We start from the raw sequence: 25238 nt of genomic DNA, 5'->3' as shown, positions 1-25238 counted from the left end.
AATGTTGTTAACCTAGGAGCATAAATAATAGTTATACAGGCACAATGTGGAGTCTATGAAATTTATAAACCCAAAGGCCTGGGCTGTAGTGCGTGAGCAAAGCGAGGGTGTTACTAAGGGCCTGAGGGTAAATTTTTCATAGACTCCACATTGCGTCCGTATAACTGCTTTAGACTTTGTTTCACATTACACTCAGATTACTTACCTCATCCACGGCTGTTTCTGCTGTAGGGTTGGCAAAAGCAGCTGGTTTTCTTGTGATAATACTAATGCCATGGCAACTATGCATCCTCACATGACAAAATAATTGCACTCATTAAATCACTGCACGTGAACAATGCGTAGCGATTGGATAGGCCTAGATTCTGAGCATATGTTATATTGTGCCTGAAGGCATGGATTATATTAGAAAACAAGGTGGAGTATATGAGATTTATTACCCACCCAAAACAGCCTAAATAGAGTCTAATGCAAGGATAATGGGAACAATGAAGAGCATAATAGGTTAAAAATTGAAATTCCTGAATGCATTATGGACACAATTTTGAGCATATTTGACTCAGGCCTAAAAGGATGACTCTAGGCTGCATACCCTGTCAATTTAGATTAAGGAAGAGTTAGTGTATAGTAATGTCAGCTCATAATAGTGGTATTTAATTTTGTTTCGTGCCAAACTGGATTGTTTATGAAATGTGGAATTATTTAATTTTCTGATTGCAAATTTCTAGCTGGGAATATCTACAAAGGAGTAATTTGAAAAAAAATAAGCAACTGTAAACCAATTTGTATTTATTATGCAGTGGTAACATGTCCACCACTCACTACTCCTGATAATGGAGATATTGATTGTTCAGTGGGAGGAGATGGAGAAGCTAATCCTGGAGACACTTGTACCTTCACATGTGATGATGGTTATGAACTAGGAGGTAGTACCAGTAGAACATGTGGAGATGATGGGAGCTGGAGTGGAAATGACACTACTTGTACAATAGGTATGTACACTTTTTGTTTACTGCATCATTTTATGTTAATGAATTATAAACCTTGCAAAGTTTTTTATCCATCAAAACCATACCTCAAATGAAAAACAAACAGAGAGTATGTTGTAGTTAAATTGTATCTGTGATGGAAGTAACCCATTCAACTATTTAAATATTGAAGTTGACTCTGTAGTGCATGTGCTTATTAAGGCAACAATGATACCCTACTTACAATTGTTATTGCCAGGAATTTGTGATCTAACATATGTATGTAGTGACAGAAAATTTGTGCTTTGTGTTTACTAGTGATTTCCTTGTTCATGATTGTTTGTGTGTTATATACACTACCTGAGCATGTGTAAGATCAAGGTAACCTTGGATTTGGTGTGAACGAAGCCACATGTGTGTATCTAGGACCATAGGTGGCAGGAAGAGGGAGGGTAGGGGCTGTTCAGCCCTCAATCTATTGAGAGAAGGCTTACCCCCCTCAGAATGATTCTTGCCAAAATTATCCTTGTTGGAGTGGGGCTGATGACCGTGCAAAAGATTGATATACACCCAACCCACTACAAAAAATTGACTTGTACAATTTTTTCTTCTGTAATCAAACTATGGAATAGTTTACCCCGATTTGTAATCAACTGATCAACTACCCCACCCTTAATTGTTTTGTATTAATCCTAGATAATTACATGCATGACACCTGTGCGTTATAAATTGTACTTGATTTCTGCACAGAAAGTACCCTAATAGAACAGTCAAAGTGCTTCTTACCTAAGAATAGTTGAAAATGGAAAACAAATTGTTTCCTACAGTAGGAATCAAAACACTGGCATCTTACTTTGAGGGTTGGTGTCTTCCCACTGTACCAAGTGTTTCCAGGTGTCTAAAGGCTGATTGTAGGTGCTGCATGTTTATTAACCCTCCTGTAGTCAACAGCTAAAAACTTTGCCAAAAAAGGTTTTTATTGACTACAAATAGTCTGTTTATATACTTTTGACTAAAAGGTTGGTATTCTACTTGAAATACTTCAAATTGTACTATGAATTAATTCTGGTGAACTTTGAGGCATCATGAAAGCTAAATGGTTACAGCTTCTGGGGAACTGCACCCCACAAGACTCCCTGCTGCCAGAGATTCTATACTCTGGTCAGCCCCCTCACATCAACTACTTCCTCTGTCACTGTGTAGGACCTAGATCTTCATCATTAGTGTGCTATCTGTCTTTCTTTAATAGTGACCTTATTCACACTAGTTTATTATATAAAACAAATCATTAGATGATAATGACCACTGTGATGAATGATTGAAATGGTAGACTGTATTTTCAGGTCTTTCTACAGGATTGCTTTAAACCAACCGAATTGTTCTTTAAACATGTTAGCCAATACCATCTATCATTTCATTTCTCTTGATGTTGTACGTATTAAAATTTACACTGGATATAAACAATATGAGTGTGACCCAAATGTTCTGTTTGTTTGTATCAATAATGAAGTATCTCTGACTACTTGTACAAATCTGACTCCTTGTAGTAACAGGTTCAGTCTTCTTATGGGACCCGGGTGGGATATGTTTGTGAAATGTTTTAATAGATTACAAGGATTTATGTACTGTACACCCTATTTTTGTAGGTTGTGAAACTTCTGGTATTGATTTGATTTTTGTACTGGATGGCTCTGGAAGTGTTACAGCAACTAGATTCCAACTCATAAGAGAATTTGCTGAAAGTGTATCTGATACTCTGACCATTGGTCCACAAGATAGCTTAGTTGGAGTGATAGTGTTTAGTGGTAGTGCATCTATCGAATTTAATCTACAGCAACACACCAGTAAAGCAACTCTTTTACCTGCTATCAATCCTGGTATACCATACCCCACTGGATCCACTAACACAGCAGCTGCTTTACGGCTTCTGTTATCCAGTGCACAAGATGGTACAATGGGAGTGAGAAATGGACGTACCCAAATTGCTGTTGTTGTGACTGATGGAAGATCTAATAGTCAAACAGCTACTATAGCTGCTGCTGATGCTCTTCATGCAGCTGGTATCTATCAGGTTTATGCTGCAGGATTGGGTGGTGCTAACATTGTTGAACTGAATGCCATTGCTAGTGACCCATCACTTGTGTTTTTCACAGATGAGTTTGATATGGACACTGTTATTGAGTTAACAGAAAACTTTACTCAGACGATATGCAAAGAAGAAAGTTAGTTTTTGAACAATAATTAATGATGCAAGCTAGCATTTAGAAGTATAAATAATTCCGGAGAAAGGGTTAGAATGATATAATAGTAGAAACAAAAGTACAGTCAATACTTCTACTGTACAATTCTAACCACCACGAATTATACTTTGAGGATGTTGCAGCTTTCAATGTCTTACTGTGCAATTTATTGGTTAGCTACAAGTTTTTCCACGATTCTAGCTGCTATGGATTGTACTTAAAGATGTTACAGCTTAATGTCTTAAGGTGTAATTTGTGACCGGATTTGCAAAAAGGGGTCTTCCACACACATCCAATTCTATGAATTGGAAGACCATAACTTTGTGTTTAAAAAAGATCCAAACCTGAAATTTTACCATCCATTAATCTATGGTGGCGCACACCACTGACCAAATGTCAACGCAATAACTTTTACCAAACGGAAGTTATGAATTGTCAAAGTTGGTAAATTGGATGTGTGTGGAAGACCCCTTTTCGCAAATCCGGTCACATTTGTTGGTTGGTTGTAAGCTACAAAGTTTTAGTATCAACCTAGTTACCTCTGAGGTTCTCAGAAACAAAGGCATTCAGATATCACAGTAAAGTTCAGTTCCTATAAATTAAGTTTTTAATACTTGTCCTGCACAAGTGATTTATATTTTTAATATCGTATGTGGCCACAAAATATTTCCCAAGCTCAAGGGTTGTAATCTTGTATATAATACATAAGCAACCGCATTTCCCAGGAGATTTTATAAATTCATAATGATGTTGGATTCATTTTTAGTCAGTTTGCTTTTACCTGGCCTGTTGTTCTTCCTTGTTACTCCTTAAAAATTAGCAGCGCTGTGGAGCCCTTTAAACACCAGCACTATTTATTAAAAAAGCACTTTGATACAAACAAGAAACAAGAGCAAGTGGCTTACATTCAATACAGTTAGTATATATGGGCCACTCCATGAAAGTATGCTTGTTCCAGTAGAAAGCCATTGGGAGTGAACACATGCTCATCTCTTTAATATTACTAGTTTTGGCAAGGGAGCAGGTGAATGCAAACCATGTCTTTCTTCAACTTTTCGAATTTAGTGCTATTAGGTAAGTTTATGCATAATTTAGTATATCAGTAAATAATTCCAACTACTTCTTTCTGATAGCTGTGACTGAATCAACAGCTCTTATATACTTTTACAAACCTGTTGATGTTAGGTGTGCATTTGGAGAATGAATTCACTACAGACTTTTTTGCCTGCTTACACTATTAATGATGGTTGATAGTAGTAGTTACAATACATGGCTTCATCACTTGTATACCCAATTTGAAGTTGGTTGTAATGTATGTTACATAATTTCTAACCAAATATTGCAATTAAACTTGTGCGCATTTCAGATCATGTGAAGTAAATATTAGGTCTACATATAGCACTCAGTAGCTAATCCACAGAAACTTAATTTATTTATGCATCACACCTTTTGTATATGTTCTTCATTGTCTACTCACACAGCATGTCAACCACTTACTGCTCCTGATAATGGAGATATTGATTGTTCACTGGGAAATGATGGACAACCTAGTCTTGGAGACACTTGTACTTTCAAATGTGACGATGGCTATGAGCTAAGTGGTAGTAACAATAGGACATGTCAGATTGATGGAAGCTGGAGTGGTACTGACACTGTGTGTACACGAGGTATGTTAATGTCACAGTTTAATCTGTAGAAACCTCTGGTATTCTGACTATCTCACAACAGCAGTTTAACTGGAACCAGAACTATAATTTGAAAACCAGTTTTAATAATTCAAAATGTTTATAGCACAATAATGGTTGAAGCTATCTATGCTTACTGTATATAAGAATCTACTCTCAAGTAGCTACAGTAACTACTAACTGTTGATGTTTTGTATGATTGAAATATCAGGCAAGTCCTTTCCAATGAAATGGCAACACAAGCATTGATTTGTTTTTAAATAGTTGAGGATAGCATTGATTAGATCTAGGCAAAGTTTTTGGTGGATAATAGCTCAGAAATATTTTATATTTACTGTAATGTACTGTAGATCCTGTAAACTAAGACTTTTACAGAAGATAAAGGTATATAGCTGAACACAAAAAGCAAAATATTCATTAGATAAGTGCAACTATATTACAAGTGTCCACATTGTGGTAGAGAGTGAAGGGTACCAATGAGAGGTACAACTCAAATTTAATAAGAGTGCGTTGGCATGTGCCAGGTTAAAGTATGCTTCCTTGGGAGCCCTCACCAGCACAAACACACACATTTCACATTTGGTTAACTTTAAAGTTTGGCTAAAATGATCACACTATCTTCAGTTATTTAAAGCTGTTGACTCCCACATCAGATATGTATATATACCGGTATTTAACAATTATACCAATGTACATATACAGGGATTAGGCCTCCATCAAATATACCAGCATAATAAAAGGGCATGATAGGCTGGAGTAGTATGCCAGCATAATGCTAGCATATTAGGTGTATATTTCAAACTGTGGAACTTAATTAAAATAGATCAATACACTGTGATACAGCAGTCAGTGGAAATTACAAATTGCAATAGAGCACTCAAATGTGTTTACATAGCTCCTTAGATTGATACTCTCTAATAGAACAGTTACTTTGTAGTGAAATGCTCTAATAGAGCATTCACTGATTAAAATGTGCCAAGATTTTTATAAGAAATGTTGTTAACCTAGGAGCATAAATAATAGTTATACAGGCACAATGTGGAGTCTATGAAATTTATAAACCCAAAGGCCTGGGCTGTAGTGCACGAGCAAAGCGAGGGTGTTACTAAGGGCCTTAGGGTAAATTTTTCATAGACTCCACATTGCGTCCGTATAACTGCTTTAGACTTTGTTTCACATTACACTCAGATTACTTACCTCATCCACGGCTGTTTCTGCTGTAGGGTTGGCAAAAGCAGCTGGTTTTCTTGTGTTAATACTAACACCATGGCAACTATGCATCCTCACATGACAAAATAATTGCACTCGTTAAATCACTGCACGTGAACAATGCGTAGTGATTGGATAGGCCTAGATTCTGAGCATATGTTATATTGTGCCTGAAGGCGTGGAGTATATTAGAAAACAAGGTGGAGTATATGAGATTTATTACCCACCCAAAACAGCCTAAATAGAGTCTAATGCAAGGATAATGGGAACAATGAAGAGCATAATAGGTTAAAAATTGAAATTCCTGAATGCATTATGGACACAATTTTGAGCATATTTGACTCAGGCCTAACAAAGATGACTCTAGGCTGCATACCCTGTCAATTTAGATTAAGGAAGAGTTAGTGTATAGTAATGTCAGCTCATAATAGTGGTATTTAATTTTGTTTCGTGCCAAAATGGATTGTTTATGAAATGTGGAATTATTTAATTTTCTGATTGCAAATTTCTAGCTGGGAATATCTACAAAGGAGTAATTTGAAAAAAATAAGCAACTGTAAACCAATTTGTATTTATTATGCAGTGGTAACATGTCCACCACTCACTACTCCTGATAATGGAGATATTGATTGTTCAGTGGGAGGAGATGGAGAAGCTAATCCTGGAGACACTTGTACCTTCACATGTGATGATGGTTATGAACTAGGAGGTAGTACCAGTAGAACATGTGGAGATGATGGGAGCTGGAGTGGAAATGACACTACTTGTACAATAGGTATGTACACTTTTTGTTTACTGCATCATTTTATGTTAATGAATTATAAACCTTGCAAAGTTTTTTTATCCATCAAAACCATACCTCAAATGAAAAACAAACAGAGAGTATGCTGTAGTTAAATTGTATCTGTGATGGAATTAACCCATTCAACTATTTAAATATTGAAGTTGACTCTGTAGTGCATGTGCTTATTAAGGCAACAATGATAACCTACTTACAATTGTTATTGCCAAGAATTTGTGATCTAACATATGTATGTAGTGACAGAAAATTTGTGCTTTGTGTTTGCTAGTGATTTCCTTGTTCATGATTGTTTGTGTGTTATATACACTACCTGAGCATGTGTAAGATCAAGGTAACCTTGGATTTGGTGTGAACGAAGCCACATGTGTGTATCTAGGACCATAGGTGGCAGGAAGAGGAAGGGTAGGGGCTGTTCAGCCCCCAATCTATTGAGAGAAGGCTTACCCCCCTCAGAATGATTCTTGCCAAAATTATCCTTCTTGGAGTGGGGCTGAAGACCGTGCAAAAGATTGATATACACCCAACCCACTACAAAAAATTGACTTGTACAATTTTTTCTTCTGTAATCAAACTATGGAATAGTTTACCCCGATTTGTAATCAACTGATCAACTACCCCACCCTTAATTGTTTTGTATTAATCCTAGATAATTACATGCATGACACCTGTGTGTTATAAATTGTACTTGATTTCTGCACAGAAAGTACCCTAATAGAACAGTCAAAGTGCTTCTTATCTAAGAATAGTTGAAAATGGAAAACAAATTGTTGCCTAAAGTAGGAATCAAAACACTGGCATCTTACTTTGAGAGTTGGTGTCTTCCCACTGTACCAAGTGTTTCCAGGTATCTAAAGGCTGATTGTAGGTGCTGCATGTTTATTAACCCTCCTGTAGTCAACAGCTAAAAACTTTGCCAAAAAAGGTTTTTATAGACTACAAATAGTCTGTTTATATACTTTTGACTAAAAGGTTGGTATTCTACTTGAAATACTTCAAACTGTACTATGAATTAATTCTGGTGAACTTTGAGGCACCATGAAAGCTAAATGGTTACAGCTTCTGGGGAACTGTACCCCACAAGACTCCCTGCTGCCAGAGATTCTATACTCTGGTCAGCCCCCTCACATCAACTACTTCCTCTGTCACTGTGTAGGACCTAGATCTTCATCATTAGTGTGCTATCTGTCTTTCTTTAATAGGTACCTTATTCACACTAGTTTATTATATAAAACAAATCATTAGATGATAATGACCACTGTGATGAAAGATTGAAATGGTAGACTGTATTTTCAGGTCTTTCTACAGGATTGCTTTAAACCAACCGAATTGTCCTTTAAATATGTTAGCCAATACCATCTATCATTTCATTTCTCTTGATGTTGTACCTATTAAAATTTACACTGGATATAAACAATATGAGTGTGACCCAAATGTTCTGTTTGTTTGTATCAGTATCAATAATGAAGCATCTCTGACTACTTGTACAAATCTGACTCCTTGTAGTAACAGGTTCAGTCTTCTTATGGGACCCTGGTGGGATATGTTTGTGAAATGTTTTAATAGATTACAAGGATTTATGTACTGTACACCCTATTTTTATAGGTTGTGAAACTTCTGGTATTGATTTGGTTTTTGTACTGGATGGCTCTGGAAGTGTTACAGCAACTAGATTCCAACTCATAAGAGAATTTGCTGAAAGTGTATCTGATACTCTGACCATTGGTCCACAAGATAGCTTAGTTGGAGTGATAGTGTTTAGTGGTAGTGCATCTATCGAATTCAATCTACAGCAACACACCAGTAAAGCAGCTCTTTTACCTGCTATCAATCCTGGTATACCATACCCCACTGGATCCACTAACACAGCAGCTGCTTTACAGCTTCTGTTATCCAGTGCACAAGATGGTACAATGGGAGTGAGAAATGGACGTACCCAAATTGCTATTGTTGTGACTGATGGAAGATCTAATAATCGAAGGAGGACAATAGCTGCTGCTGATGCTCTTCATGCAGCTGGTATCTATCAGGTTTATGCTGCAGGATTGGGTGGTGCTAACATTGTTGAACTGAATGCCATTGCTAGTGACCCATCACTTGTGTTCTTCACAGATGAGTTTGATATGGACACTGTTATTGAGTTAACAGAAAACTTTACTCAGACGATATGTAAAGAAGAAAGTTAGTCTTTAAGTAATAGTAATTCAAGCTAGCACTATAAGTATAAACAAGGGTTAATAACTCTTGATATAAATAATTCCAGAGGAAGGTTTAGAATGATATACATACAGTACTAGATATGGAAGTAGAACCAATTATTCTACTGCACTATTCTAACTACTATGGATTATATATTATACTGTACTTTAAAGATGTTACAGCTTTCAATATTTTAATGTCCTAAGGTGTTAGTTAGTAATTAGCTACAATTTTTTAGTACTAATCTAGTTGCCTTTGTTACCAGATATCACACTTTATAAATTTTGTTTCTTAGCTATTTGTGTATGTGCATGACTGACTTACAATAATATTTAACAAGCTCAAGTGTTATCTTATAATGCATAAGATTAACCATATCTGCCAGGAGATTTTATTAATTCATAATGATGTTGGATTCATCTTTAGTTAGTTGCTTTCACCTGATCCATTGTTCTTCTATAATACAAACATTTAGTAGACTGTGAAGCCCTCGAAACACCAGAACTGTTTATACAAGCAAGTTATGAGGCTTCAAAATATCCCATACATTAAATATGGGCAATAGAGGTGTGCAAACATGAAACACTTGTTCCTGTACAAATTCATTGGAGTGAACAATTTAAGTAAATAACTGCAACTAATTCTTTCCAATACTTGCAGCACAAATTGGCTTAATCAACAGCTCTTTTACTTTTTTCAAACCTGTTGATGTTAGGAGAGCATTTGGAGAAGACTTATGTACCATCTTTCTGCTTACACTATTAATGATGATTGATAATAGTAGTTGCATCACACATGGCTTCAAATTTACACAATGTTACCTTATGTAAGAATGAATTCAGGTATCTGCACTGAGTTTTTGTGCTGGTGACACAAGTTTAATTTCTGCTGCTATTCTCAATATTTGAGTTGCATACCAAGTACTGTAAACAAAGCTAATAATCTTTAATAGCATGGAAATGATCTTTGCATTAATAAACACATACCATTATCTTTCTTCAAACTGTACTGATGGTCAATCAAAATTTTGACAGACATTAACAAGAGGATGTGCCAGTTGACATCTCCTTTATCAGTGACATATATAACTGTTACAATAAGTCTTATACCCAAGCAGTGGTTGGTTGCAATGCACATTATCTAACCAAATATTGGCAATTAAATCTGTGCACATTTTAGATCATGCCAAGTACAGTAAATATTAGGTCAAGTACTGAATAATCCACAGAAACTTGGCCATTGTATCTTCAAACTACATCACACCTTTCATATGTTCTTCATTGTCTACTCACAGCATGTCAACCACTTACTGCTCCTGATAATGGAGACATTGATTGTTCACTGGGAAATGATGGACAAGCTAGTCTTGGAGACACTTGTACCTTCACATGTGATGGTGGCTATGAGCTAAGTGGTAGTACCAATAGGACATGTCAGATTGATGGAAGCTGGAGTGGTACTGACACTGTGTGTACACGAGGTATATTAATGTCACAGTTTAATCTATGTATATGCACCTCTGGTATTGTGACTATCTTATGTTATCCACAATATCCAGCTGCAGTTTAACTAGGGCCAGAACCATACCTTGAAAAAACCAATTTTAACTTTTCAGAGTGTAATATTAGGCCAAGTTGTAGGTGGATAAAATCTCAAACCATTTTTGTTTCAAAACAGATCTGCACAAACAGTACACAGCATTGAAATAGCATCCAGCCAAAGTAGACCAGTTGATATTGACAGTAAAATCATCTAATAGTGCATTGATATATAGCTATATATGTCTGTGGTGAGAAATCATTGTTGTCACAGGTAATAAGACTAGTTTTCCCAAATCTGCTAACAAAACATTTAATATTTACTGTAGTAATAACTTTACAACACTTGGACTACTTGTGTTTAGCTACCTTTATCTTCAGTAAAAATCTTATGTACATAGTTCACAATGTGGTAGAGATTGAAGAGTACTGATCAGCGCTGGTACTGATGAGAGGTACAACTCAAAGTTAATAAGAGTGTGCTGGCATGTGCCAGGTTAAAGTATACTTCCTCGGAAACTCTTGCCAGCACAAAACACACACATTTCACATTTGGTTAAAGTTTGGCTAAAATGATCACACCATCTTCAGTTATTTAAAGCTGTTGACTCTCACATCAGACATGTACATATATTTAATAATTATACCAATGTACATATACAATGATGACTATAGACTGCAGACCTGTTAATTATGATTAAGGCAGAGTTAGTGAGGTAATTGTTAGAGCCATAATTATAGTAAAGCCACATTGTAATACTGTTATTAGATATTTTTCCCTCCCACAATGGATAGTCTACTAAATTTGGGTTGCAAGAATGATTAAATTTTTCTTATTGCATATGTTAGGTACGATAAACTACTTAGAAGCAAGAGTTCATAATAATTATTATGTAGTAAGGGAGAGTATCTAACTGACATGATATATTAAACAAATTCACTGCCACTAGTAGAGTATAAGCACCTCACTTTGTTCTTTAAAATAAAGGCTTTACCATATTCAACACCCATCAACAGTACTTTTCTACCAGGTAGAGTCATATTCAACACCAATTAACCAACAGAGGCATTAATGGTGAACTTGTGGTAGTGTGTTTGTACAGGGCATACTAAGTGTTTAATATTATGAACTCTTGTCATCAAGAGTTCATAATATTAGAAGCAAGGGATAGAATAAACAAATATAAATCGGTATGTATTTTACCTGTAGTGGTAACATGTCCACCACGTACTGCTCCTGGTAATGGAGATATTGGCTGTTCACTGGGAGATGATGGAGATGCTAATCCTGGAGACACTTGTACCTTCACATGTGATGATGGTTATGAACTAGGAGGTAGTACCAGTAGAACATGTGGAGATGATGGTAGTTGGAGTGGTAATGACACTACTTGTACAATAGGTATGTACATGCACTTTTTTGTAGTTTATAGTAAATGAATTATTATAATATTAAAATTTGCAAGCTTTTTGTCCTTGTATATATTATTGAAACCATACCTCAAAGGAAACAGAGAGTATGTTGTAGTTAATTTAACTCCATCTGTGCACGGAAGCTAACCCCTTCAGCTGTTTAAACATTGAAGTTGACACATAGCACAGTGCTTATTTAGCCTGTTATTTATGCAACAATTTTATCATACTTGATGGTTATATACAATTGTTATTGCCAAGAATTCATGTTCTTATATGGTGACAACACACTACCTGAATGTGTGTAAGATCTAGGTAACCTTGGATTTGGTGGGAAAAAACTGTATGTGTGTAGGACCCTAGGTCTTTATCGTTGTTTGTCTTTCTTTAGTAGTGATTAGGGACCCACCTATTATGCTCAAAATTTTACCTATTATGCTACTGTATGCTGCACTGCTAAAAAAGTTTACCTATGTAATATGCTCAAATTATGCTCAAGCTTTATGCCTCATTTCCCATGTTTTGCTAATAAATTTGCAGTTATGGGTACATAGTAAGTGGCTGAAGCACCTCTTTGCTCTTCAAAATGCATCTGACAGATAAGATAAATATACTCTAATAAAACAGTCAGCTCTTTGATTGCTCTATTAAAGTTATTGACTGTTCTATTAGAGTTATTGACTGTTCTATTAGAGTATATTGATATTGTTCTGTGATAATGTATTTTGACCATCAAGGATTTGTAGTATGGTTCAAATATTCTTCCTATTATGCTACATAGCATTATGCTCAATGCTTTCAGGCACCTATTATGCTCATGATTATGCCAGCATAATCGGCAGGTCACTAGTAGTGATCCTATTCGCACAAGGTTGCCTAATCATTAGATGATAATGATTGTTGTGATGAATGATTAAAATGATAGACTGCATATTCCACTAAATACAGTATAGGCTTCTGATTGCTTATAAGTACTCCTCTTAACTTTCAGGTCTTTTTACAGAATTACTTCAAACAAACCTAATTGTCCATTAATGTGTTAGCCAATGTCATCTATCATTTCATTTTCTTTATAAGTGCCTATTAAAATTTACACTGGATGTAAATAATATGAGTGTGACGTGAATGTTTTGTTTATTTGTATCAGTATCAATAATGAAGTATCTCTGACTACTTGTACAAATGTGACTCCTTGTAGTAACAGGTTCAGTCTTCTTATGAGACCCTGGTGGGATATGTTTGTGAAATGTTTTAATAGATTACAAAGATTTACATACTGTGCACTCTATTTTTATAGGTTGTGAAACTTCTGGTATTGATTTGGTTTTTGTACTGGATGGTTCTGGAAGTGTTACAGCAACTAGATTCCAACTCATAAGAGAATTTGCTGAAAGTGTATCTGATACTCTGACCATTGGTCCACAAGATAGCTTAGTTGGAGTTATACTGTTTAGTGGTAGTGCATCTATCGAATTTAATCTACAGCAACACACCAGTAAAGCAACTCTTTTACCTGCTATCAATCCTGGTATACCATACCCCACTGGAGGAACTAACACAGCAGCTGCTTTACAGCTTCTGTTATCTAGTGCACAAGATGGTACAATGGGAGTGAGAAATGGACGTACCCAAATTGCTATTGTTGTGACTGATGGAAGATCTAATAATCGAAGGAGGACAATAGCTGCTGCTGATGCTCTTCATGCAGCTGGTATCTATCAGGTTTATGCTGCAGGATTGGGTGGTGCTAACATTGTTGAACTGAATGCCATTGCTAGTGACCCATCACTTGTGTTCTTCACAGATGAGTTTGATATGGACACTGTTATTGAGTTAACAGAAAACTTTACTCAGACGATATGTAAAGAAGAAAGTTAGTCTTTAAGTAATAGTAATTCAAGCTAGCACTATAAGTATAAACAAGGGTTAATAACTCTTGATATAAATAATTCCAGAGGAAGGTTTAGAATGATATACATACAGTACTAGATATGGAAGTAGAACCAATTATTCTACTGCACTATTCTAACTACTATGGATTATATATTATACTGTACTTTAAAGATGTTACAGCTTTCAATATTTTAATGTCCTAAGGTGTTAGTTAGTAATTAGCTACAATTTTTTAGTACCAATCTAGTTGCCTTTGTTACCGGATATCATCACACTTTATAAATTTTGTTTCTTAGCTATTTGTGTATGTGTATGACTGACTTACAATAATATTTAACAAGTTCAAGTGTTATCTTATAATGCATAAGATTAACCATATCTGCCATGAGATTTTATTAATTCTTAATGATGTTGGATTCATCTTTAGTTAGCTGCTTTTACCTGATCCATTGTTCTTCCATAATACAAACATTTAGTAGACTGTGAAACCCTCGAAACACCAGAACTGTTTATACAAGCAAGTTATGAGGCTTCAAAATATCCCATGCATTAAATATGGGCAATTGAGGTGTGCAAGCATGAAACACTTGTTCCTGTACAAATTCATTGGAGTGAACAATTTAAGTGAATAACTGCAACTAATTCTTTCCAATACTTGCAGCACAAATTGGCTTAATCAACAGCTCTTTTACTTTTTTCAAACCTGTTGATGTTAGGAGAGCATTTGGAGAAGACTTATGTACCATCTTTCTGCTTACACTATTAATGATGATTGATAATAGTAGTTACATCGCACATGGCTTCAAATTTACACAATGTGACCTTGTGTAAGAATGAATTCAGGTATCTGCACTGAGTTTTTGTGCTGGTGACACAAGTTTAATTTCTGCTGCTATTCTCAATATTTGAGTTGCATACCAAGTACTGTAAACAAAGCTAATAATCTTTAATAGCATGGAAATGATCTTTGCATTAATAAACACATACCATTATCTTTCTTCAAACTGTACTGATGGTCAATCAAAATTTTGACAGACATTAACAAGAGGATGTGCCAGTTGACATCTCCTTTATCAGTGACATATATAACTGTTGCAATAAGTCTTATACCCAAGCAGTGGTTGGTTGCAATGCACATTATCTAACCAAATATTGGCAATTAAATCTGTGCACATTTTAGATCATGCCAAGTACAGTAAATATTACAGGTCAAGTACTGAATAATCCACAGAAACTTGACCATTGTATCTTCAAACTACATCACACCTTTCATATGTTCTTCATTGTCTACTCACAGCATGTCAACCACTTACTGCTCCTGATAATGGAGACATTGATTGTTCACTGGGAAATGATGGACAAGCTAGTCTTGGAGACACTTGTACCTTCACATGTGATGGTGGCTATGAGCTAAGTGGTAGTACCAATAGGACATGTCAGATTGATGGAAGCTGGAGTGGTACTGACACTGTGTGTACACGAGGTATATTAATGCCACAGTTTAATCTATGTATACGCACCTCTGGTATTGTGACTATCTTATGTTATCCACAATATCCAGCTGCAGTTTAACTAGGGCCAGAACCATACCTTGAAAAAACCAATTTTAACTTTTCAGAGTGTAATATTAGGCCAAGTTGTAGGTGGATAAAATCTCAAACCAATTTTTTTACAAAACAGATCTGCACAAACAGTACACAGTATTGAAATAGCATCCAGCCAAAGTAGACCAGTTGATATTGACAGTAAAACCATCTAATAGCAGGGGCGTAGCCAGGATTTTTTTTGAAGGGAGTTCGGATTTAAAGTGAAATGTCTTAAGGGAAGACCTGGGTGCTTCCCCTAGACATGTTTGGACGAAAATGATGCATACACAAAATGTGCCCTTAGGCAGTAACATTAAAATGTGCTGTTTGTGCATCTAACTAGCTAAAACTTACACACTGCTGTTTATGCAGCTTATAGAAACTATAAACCTATTGTAAAACTAACTAATCTTCACTTCCAGACAGCACACTGACAGCCAACTTCAATTTCCTAGCACACGGAAGCTCTCCACACTCGAGTCCCTTAGTTGGCAATACTTCTTTCCAATACATTATTCTCGGCCGGTCCTCCTGTTGATGGTCAGCAACTTCAGACTTGGCTTGTACTCCAATATGTTCGAGACGTCACGTGCCCACAGCATGTAACAAATAAACAAACCATTCATCAAGTAAATATACATCAACAATTCCCAGTTTGTGCTAACCTGACACATGTATAACATGACCACTCAAATTCCTTGTAATATGTCTCAACCGACCATTGAACAGTCCTTCACCATTTCACTTGTGCAATTTCAACCATGCATCACGTGCGCAATTGATCACGTGATGCAATAGATATGTTTTTCAATGGTTCAGCAGTAATGTGATGTGACTCTCAGGAGTAGTACAGAGGAGCGCCAGTGGGCAAGTAGCTACCGGAGAGCTTCAGGGCTGTAAGATTTGGTGTGATTTTTAATTTTAAAAAATTCTGCCTCTGAAAGGGGGGGGTTCGTCCGAACCCCCCTTGCCTACGCCCTTGAATAGTGCATTGATATATAGCTATATATGTCTGTGGTGAGAAATCATTGCTGTCACAGGTAATAAGACTAGTTTTCCCAAATCTGCTAACAAAACATTTAATATTTACTGTAGTAATAACTTTACAACACTTGGACTACTTGTGTTTAGCTACTTTTATCTTCAGTAAAAATCTTATGTGCATAGTTCACAGTGTGGTAGAGAGTGAAGAGTACTGATCAGCGCTGGTACTGATGAGAGGTACAACTCAAAGTTAACAAGAGTGTGCTGGCATGTGCCAGGTTAAAGTATACTTCCTCGGAAACTCTTGCCAGCACAAAACACACACATTTCATATTTGGTTAATTTTAAATTTTGGCTAAAATGATCACACCATCTTCAGTTATTTAAAGCTGTTGACTCCCACATCAGACATGTACATATAATTAATAATTATACCAATGTACATATACAAGGATGACTATAGACTGCAGACCTGTTAATTATGATTAAGGCAGAGTTAGTGAGGTAATTGCTAGAGCCATAATTATAGTAAAGCCACATTGTAATACTGTTATTAGATATTTTTTCCCTCCCACAATGAATAGTCTACTAAATTTGGGTTGCAAGAATGATTAAATTTTTCTTATTGCATATGTTAGGTGCGAAAATCTACTTAGAAGCAAGAGTTCATAATAATTATTATGTAGTAAGGGAGAGTATCTAACTGACATGATATATTAAACAAATTCACTGCCACTAGTAGAGTATAAGCACCTCACTTTGTTCTTTAAAATAAAGGCTTTACCATATTCAACACCCATCAACAGTACTTTTATACCAGGTAGAGTCATATTCAACACCAATTAACCAACAGAGGCATTAATTGTGAACTTGTGGCAGTGTGTTTGTACAGGGCATACTGAACTCTTGTCATCAAGAGTTCATAATATTAGAAGCAAGGGATAGAATAAACAAGTATAAATCAGTATGTATTTTACCTGTAGTGGTAACATGTCCACCACTTGCTGCTCCTGGTAATGGAGATATTGGCTGTTCACTGGGAGATGATGGAGATGCTAATCCTGGAGACACTTGTACATTCACATGTGATGATGGTTATGAACTAGGAGGTAGTACCAGTAGAACATGTGGAGATGATGGTAGCTGGAGTGGTAATGACACTACTTGTACAATAGGTATGTACATGCACTTTTTTGTAGTCTATAGTAAATGAATTATCATAATATTAAACTGTGCAAGCTTTTTGTCCTTGTATATATTATTGAAACCATACCTCAAAGGAAACAGAGAGTATGTTGTAGTTAATTTTAACTCCATCTGTGCATGGAAGCTAACTGCTTCAGCTGTTTAAACATTGAAGTTGACACATAGCACAGTGCTTATTTAGCCTGTTATTTATGCAACAATTTTATCATACTTGATGGTTATATACAATTGTTATTGCCAAGAATTCATGCTCTTATATGGTGACAACACACTACCTGAATGTGTGCAAGATTTAGGTAACTTTGGATTTGGTGGGAAAAAACTGTATGTGTGTAGGACCTAGGTCTTTATCATTAGTGTGCTGTTTGTCTTTCTTTAGTGGTGATCCTATTCACACAAGGTTGCCTAATCATTAGATGATAATGATTGCTGTGATGAATGATTAAAATGATAGACTGCATATTCCACTAAATACAGTATAGGCTTCTGGTTGCTTATAAGTACTCCTCTAAACTTTCAGATCTTTTTACAGAATTACTTCAAACAAACCTAATTGCCCATTAATGTGTTAGCCAATGTCATCTATCATTTCACTTTTCTTTATAAGTGCCTATTAAAATTTATACTGGATGTAAATAATATGAGTGTGACATGAATGTTTTGTTTGTTTGTATCAGTATTAATAATGAAGTATCTCTGACTACTTATACAAATCTGACTCCTTGAAGTAACAGGTTCAGTCTTCTTATGGGACCCTGGTGGGATAGTGTTTAACATTAAACTGCTTGTGAAATGTTTCAATAGATTACAAGGTTGTATGTACACTCTGAAATTATTCTTTGCAGAATGTGAAACTTCTGGTATTGATTTGGTTTTTGTACTGGATGGTTCTGGAAGTGTTACAGCAACTCGATTCCAGTTGATAAGAGAATTTGCTGAAAGTGTATCTGATACTCTGACCATTGGTCCACAAGATAGCTTAGTTGGAGTGATAGTGTTTAGTGGTAGTGCATCTATTGAATTTAATCTACAACAACACACCAGTAAAGCAACTCTTTTACCTGCTATCAATCCTGGTATACCATACCCCACTGGATCCACTAACACAGCAGCTGCTTTACGGCTTCTGTTATCCAGTGCACAAGATGGTACAATGGGAGTGAGAAATGGACGTACCCAAATTGCAATTGTTGTAACTGATGGTAGATCTAATAGCCGAAGAGCTACTATAGCTGCTGCTGATGCTCTTCATGCTGCTGATATCTATCAGGTTTATGCTGCAGGATTGGGTGGTGCTAATATTGATGAACTGAATGCCATTGCTAGTGACCCATCACTTGTGTTCTTCACAGATGATTTTGATATGGACACTGTTATTGAGTTAACAGAAAACTTTACTCAGACGATATGCAAAGAAGAAAGTTAGTCCATAAGCAACAGTAAAACAATGCAAGCAAGTACTTGCAAGTATATGAATAATTCCAGAAGAAAGATTAGAATGATATAATTATTATAGCTAGAAACCAAAATACAGTCAATGCTTCTCCTGCACAACTCTAACCACCATGTTTTTATTAGGATGTTACAGCTTTCAATATTTTAATGTCTTAAAGTGTAATTTGTTGGTTGGTGGTTAGCTACAAATTTTTAGTACCAGCCTAATTTCATCTGAGGTTTTCAGTCAGAGAGACATTCAGATACTGATTATTTAGTTATAGCTTCTCTATTTGTATGTCACAGTGTACACATACACTGAAATACACTGAAATACACTGAAATACACTGAAATACACTGACTGGTGTATAATAATATACTGCAAACAGCTTTCCAACACAATTCTGTCTTAAGAGAAAGTGATTAGATGTATCTGGATCTTGTAGTAGAGGTCTAGAATGACATCTAACTATATAAGGCTGCAGCACATGTTGCTGTCAGACCTTCAGTGCTGGTCGCTGTAAAGTGTTATTATACAACCAAGTACTAAGAATAATAAGAAATGTGGTCAAAATTACATCATAAATAAATAAATAATGAATGAATGAATTAATAATTAATGTTCTCGAAAACTACGAGGCCTAGAGACATGAATAACCGGGGATAGATTCGCCTGTGAACGAAGGCACAAACGTATAATCGTTGTGCCTGTTCGTGCTGATGACTTGACCATACGTGTAATTGTATATAACGCTCAGTACCACACCCTTGCTAAATTACAGATTGCACGAAGGAGAAGATTAGTGAATGTCCGTGGAGGAGAGCCAGAGGCCACTTTACACGTAAACAAGAAGATTACAAGTAAGTTTTTATGTTTGTAACGTTTTAAGTCTCCATGCCAGCTGCCAGTGGATTCATTCACATAAAATATGTAATCAAACAATACAAGAAAACATTAAAACACATGCCACGCTCTTTACAATACAGTTACATATAAAATACAAGTAAACAATCTTGTCTTGTGCAGCTGGCATGGCGAACTTCCTTTGTGTTGGTGTCAGGCAATTCAATATGTGCTTAATCTTTTTTGCCTTCACCTGGCAAGTTAGCTACTAGGCTCTGGCTGGCTTGGCTGTCTTCCTTTATCTGGTTCATCTGGCTTGCATACTCCTACAGTATTGTGTATAGCTATCTCCTGCAAGTTGTGCATGCATAACTATAGTGTGTCACCCATCACTGTGCCATTGCTACACAACTGATGAACCTTATTTAGCTCTAGTTGATGTTGATACTGTGCTGTATATTGGCTAATAATTTTTATCTGGTGATGTTACCTATAATGTATTGCTGCATACAATACTGCAATAATGTATAGTTCTCTCCTGTATGTGTTGTATACATATACTGTGTACACATCACTGTGTCATTACCACACCAATGATGTACTGGCACTTAGCTACTGGTGGCCTTTAGTTACGATGCCACTATTGTGTTGTATCTGTCACTACTGTGACATATTGAGATGATTTGGGGATCGTGCCTTTACCACTTAATAGCCTCACCAGGGGACTGTCACGTTGGTGTATGTACTTGGTTGTATGTGACGCGGTCCTAGATAATAAAATAAAAATAATAATAAGGCATACTGATAATATAGTTACAACATAATATCAAGTAACAATATCGTACTGTCTATGAAATATCAAAACTGCTCAGCAGTAGTTGTCAAAAGTAGTTAATACACATGACTTAATATTCACACCATGTTAGAATGAATAAATATTTTGCACAAAGATTTTTGGCTGGTAACACAGGGCTTAATTTCTTTGCTGCTATTCTCAACGTTTGAGCTGCATACCAAGCAGTATATTTATTCTAGAGCTGGTAGGAGGAGGGATACCTTCCAAATATTTCAGATTCTACTTAAAAATAATTGTGAGTGACAACTCTGTACTTAGGTTAATCTTGTTCTTAAAATGATGCACAGAATGGTCAGAAATACCCTCGCATCCAATGTCAGACAGTTGAATGGTTGTGAACTTGGAAAAGGATAACTAAAGGAAGCTACCCATAGACTTTTACTCAGTTTCCCCTCAAATTTCTGACCCCCAAAGGAGAAATCCTAGTAGAATAAACCTTGATGCCAAGCACTAGAAACAAAGCCAGTAATCTTAATTAATATGACAATGATCTTTATAACAGCAATGACTTTACTGAGATGATACACATACCATTATGGTAAAGCATGTATTTCAAATTGTACCGATGGTCAATCAGAATTTTGACAGATATCATCATCAAGAAACCGAGAGGATGTGTGTGTTGATTGATCTAATTTTTATCACTGACAAACTTTTATACTCTGAATTTAATGTTTACTAAATCTTGTGTACCCAAGTGGTGGTTGGTTGTAATGCATGTTACATAATTTCTAACTAAATATTGCAATCAAACTTGTACATAATTCAGATCATATCAAGTAAATATAGGTCTACATTAGCACTCAGTAACTCAGTAACTTGTATGTAGACCTAATTTACAATAACTCAGTGCATTGTAAACCTAAACTTGTGTACAGCAACTTGACACAGAAACTTAACTGGTGTATCTTCAAATTATATACATCATCACACCTTTCATACATCCTTCATTGTTTACTCACAGCATGTCAACCACTTATTGCTCCTGATAATGGAGATATTGATTGTTCACCGGGAAATGATGGACAAGCTAGTCTTGGAGACACTTGTACCTTCACATGTGATGATGACTATGAGCTAAGTGGTAGTAACAATAGGACATGTCAGATTGATGGAAGCTGGAGTGGTAGTGACACTGTGTGTACACGAGGTACGTTAATACTACAGTTTAATCTATAGACACCTCTGGTATTCAAACTATCTTATATTATCATCTAGAACTATAGCTTGAGAATTTTAATTATTCAGAGTGTTGTAACTTGCTAGCTAAATTAGCTAATTGTTGAAGTCATAAGATAATTATAGCATTATCTATGCTTGCCAGATTTACACTAATTAGCTTCCTAGAGATTCACTCTCAAGTAGATAACTACCCAATATTTTGTGAGTTTGAGGTGTCATGCAAATCCTTCCCAGTGGTGGTTGATTGGGAATTAGCAGTGTGAACATTGATTTGTTTTTAAAGGATAGCATAGTCAAGAATTACTGCAGGCCAAGTTGTGCATGGATGAACAAAGGCTGAAAGCCAAATTGAATTTTACCGTACACATTGTCATCCAACTCTAAAGATCTGAAAACAGTACATAGTGTAGAAATAGCATTTAGCAAAAGTAGACCATTTTGACAGTGAAACTATCTAAGAGTGCATTGACGTTGCTGCACACACTGTGGTAGAAAGTAAAGGGTGCTGATGAGAGGTGCACATTTAGCTATGATTCAAAATAGTACATTTCCAGGTTAAATTATACTTCCTGGAGAGCCCTTACCAGCACAAAAATACATTTCCACATTAATTTTGATTAACATTAAAAGGTTGGTTAAAGTGAACATTGCAGTGTGATTATTAAAAATTATTGGCATTAGTATCATTGCAACCATTTCTTTGCTGCCACCTTTGATTTTACAACTTTTTCATCCAATAGAGGCCGCAACCTTTCATCACAGCTTAGCTGTTTTGGTATAGATAATAATCATTAGTTATCATATATGTAGTATATATAGTTGTCATGTATGTGTGTAGTAACGTGTATGCAGTTAATTTAATATATGTTTGTTAATTATAGTGTTGGGTGTTTGCTATGTATATGATGAAACAACAAAAACTTGATCTAACAATAACATTCTCTTTAGCGTAATTACTTTAGTGCTGTGCAATCACTCAAGCAGAAAATCCAGCCTTAATTGTGTAGTAATATAGTCATTCTTCTTGTATCCATGTATTCATACTATAGTAATCTTGGTGTTATTGCAAGTTACTGTGAAATACTTGTGATAATGCTTGAGGGTTTGCTTGATAAATGGATGAGTGACTACATGTTATGTAGCATAACCAATAGCCACTGTAGAATACATACAAAAAGCAGCATACAGAAACAGCAGTAGCAGCTAGCAGCAGTAGTAAATCTGTAGAAACATCGAAAAACTCACTATTATATACAGTACAACACAATCATACTAGACTATATACTTCAGTATACTTTCACACATGTGATTGCAATTAGCAGTTAAAACTGGCTATAGGTCTTAGCTTTAGCTATAACTGCTCATTTTGAAACACTGACATTGGTATAGGTAAAGTAATCGCGAGTCTTGCTGTGAAATCAATACTGTCCTCGCACTCAAACTCATCCTCACTTTTTCAAGTTGCAGATGTATTTCTTTCTGAGTTTCACTTTAGCTCAAAAAAAGTATGTGGTAAAGCTACTCACTCAAGAGTGGTGTGTTACATTAAAGCAGTATTGTATATAAATATGTGCAACTTAGAAGCAATTGAAATTGTATTATACAGTATGGTAGTACTGTATATTAGGGATCATGGAGGTTTGGCATTCTTGCACAAAAGTATCACTCAGAAACCAGTCTCACGACAGCTTGGCAACATTGGTTAGGCATGGCCAAACCCAAAAATGTGTTCAGATTGACCCCAAACCCTTCCAACGAGTTTTTGTGAAATTTTAATTTCTTTTTAATTTATATAACTGACAAGGCTACAGGATTAATTTCTTCACTGTTCAATATTGCTTCATCCCAAGATGTGCCTTTTGCCAACCACAACATGTACAATACACGCATCACAGGACTTATTTTTATTCTCCTTTGTATCCCAGTTCTTTTTACTGACAAAGCAAGGCGTCGATTTGCAATAGCATGATATGGCTTCCCTGTGACTGTGTTGACCAGCTATCATGTTAAATGCCTGTATTTTCCTTAGCAAGTGGATTGACACTTCTCATACTGTTGTTTGTTTGTAACACTGTGTAATGGGTGGAACATACTGTCAATTTCATGGGAAATTCTGTATTGCGTAAAAGAAGAAATTTTGTGATTGTATGGTAAGGGATTTCAATGGAGATGAAATTCACAGTAGCTGAAAATCAAGTGTAATGGACATTTCACTTTTCAGTAATTGATTGGGCAATTGTTCAGACACAAAATTAATTTTAAGGCATGTCTGGTACCATAATTTAGGCCTCAGGAGTTATGCTACAAATTTTCATCATTATTCTATTCCGAATTTCTCGAAAAAAGTTATCATTATGCTCTCATTATTCCCAAATGTATTCATTATTCTCAAAATTATTCCCTTAAAATGTTCAACTTTTGCAATTTATAATGTTTAGCAGGATTTTGGTCTATTAGAGTATAAGTGACTGCTCTATTAGAGTATTTTGATATCAGTTTACATGAAATTGCATATTATGCCAATTATGCTCTTCAATCACTTCAAAATGCCAGCCCCTATTCCTTTACCCCATCATTATGCTCAAAATTTGCAGGCATTATTCCCGGATCCCCAGTGCCATTCTTTTTCTTTGACGCAGTATGTGGTTCAGTAGTCATAATTATGTAATAAAAAGTAAACATCTAAAAGGAAAAAGTAAGAATTTTTAAAGTTAGATTTGGAATCAAAGACGAAAAAAGTTGTAATAGCTAAAAAGTAATGTGGTTGCTATAGATGCAGATTTACTAATGAACAGTTAATCCCTAATTCATACATGGTTATTGACTGAAGAATGTCCATTACGCCTCCTAAGCTCTCCACTTGCAGTCAAAATCAGAGACTTCATTTTCCTATATACTTCAATCCTTACTGCTAAATTAGACCAATGATTCATGTGAAAGAGCATGCACATTGGTTATAGATTACAGCTCCATCGGGCACATGTCGTAATATTAACATGAATTAAACTTGCAAATAATGAGGTGCAATATATCGCACCATCTGTGTTATTTAGTTACAATTATATGTCACTTAAATGATTCTGATAGTAGTAGTAGTATAAATTTCATGGTGAAAAGGTTTTGTAGTTCATTTGTGAATTGACTACTAGATATCACCCAATCTAAGTAATTTAAATACCCTAAAGATTTAATTACATTCTA

At 35.7% G+C, this 25238-nt stretch overlaps 1 protein-coding gene across 1 annotated transcript in view; it reads left to right on the top strand.

Moving 5' to 3' along the window:
- LOC136255113 (uncharacterized) overlaps positions 1-25238 on the top strand; it is an 81389-nt gene that overhangs the window by 47210 nt on the left and 8941 nt on the right. Inside the window, exons 26-37 of the mRNA XM_066047832.1 lie at positions 801-992; positions 2615-3190; positions 4690-4875; positions 6686-6877; positions 8507-9082; positions 10395-10580; positions 11849-12040; positions 13349-13924; positions 15242-15427; positions 17498-17689; positions 18566-19141; positions 21820-22005. Of these exons, the coding sequence (XP_065903904.1) occupies positions 801-992; positions 2615-3190; positions 4690-4875; positions 6686-6877; positions 8507-9082; positions 10395-10580; positions 11849-12040; positions 13349-13924; positions 15242-15427; positions 17498-17689; positions 18566-19141; positions 21820-22005 (3816 nt within the window). The remainder of the gene's footprint in view (positions 1-800; positions 993-2614; positions 3191-4689; positions 4876-6685; positions 6878-8506; positions 9083-10394; positions 10581-11848; positions 12041-13348; positions 13925-15241; positions 15428-17497; positions 17690-18565; positions 19142-21819; positions 22006-25238) is intronic.

Source organism: Dysidea avara, chromosome 5 (assembly GCF_963678975.1).
Source record: "Dysidea avara chromosome 5, odDysAvar1.4, whole genome shotgun sequence".
In the NCBI taxonomy this organism is placed as follows: domain Eukaryota; kingdom Metazoa; phylum Porifera; class Demospongiae; order Dictyoceratida; family Dysideidae; genus Dysidea; species Dysidea avara.
This window is presented reverse-complemented; position numbering and strand designations above follow the sequence as displayed.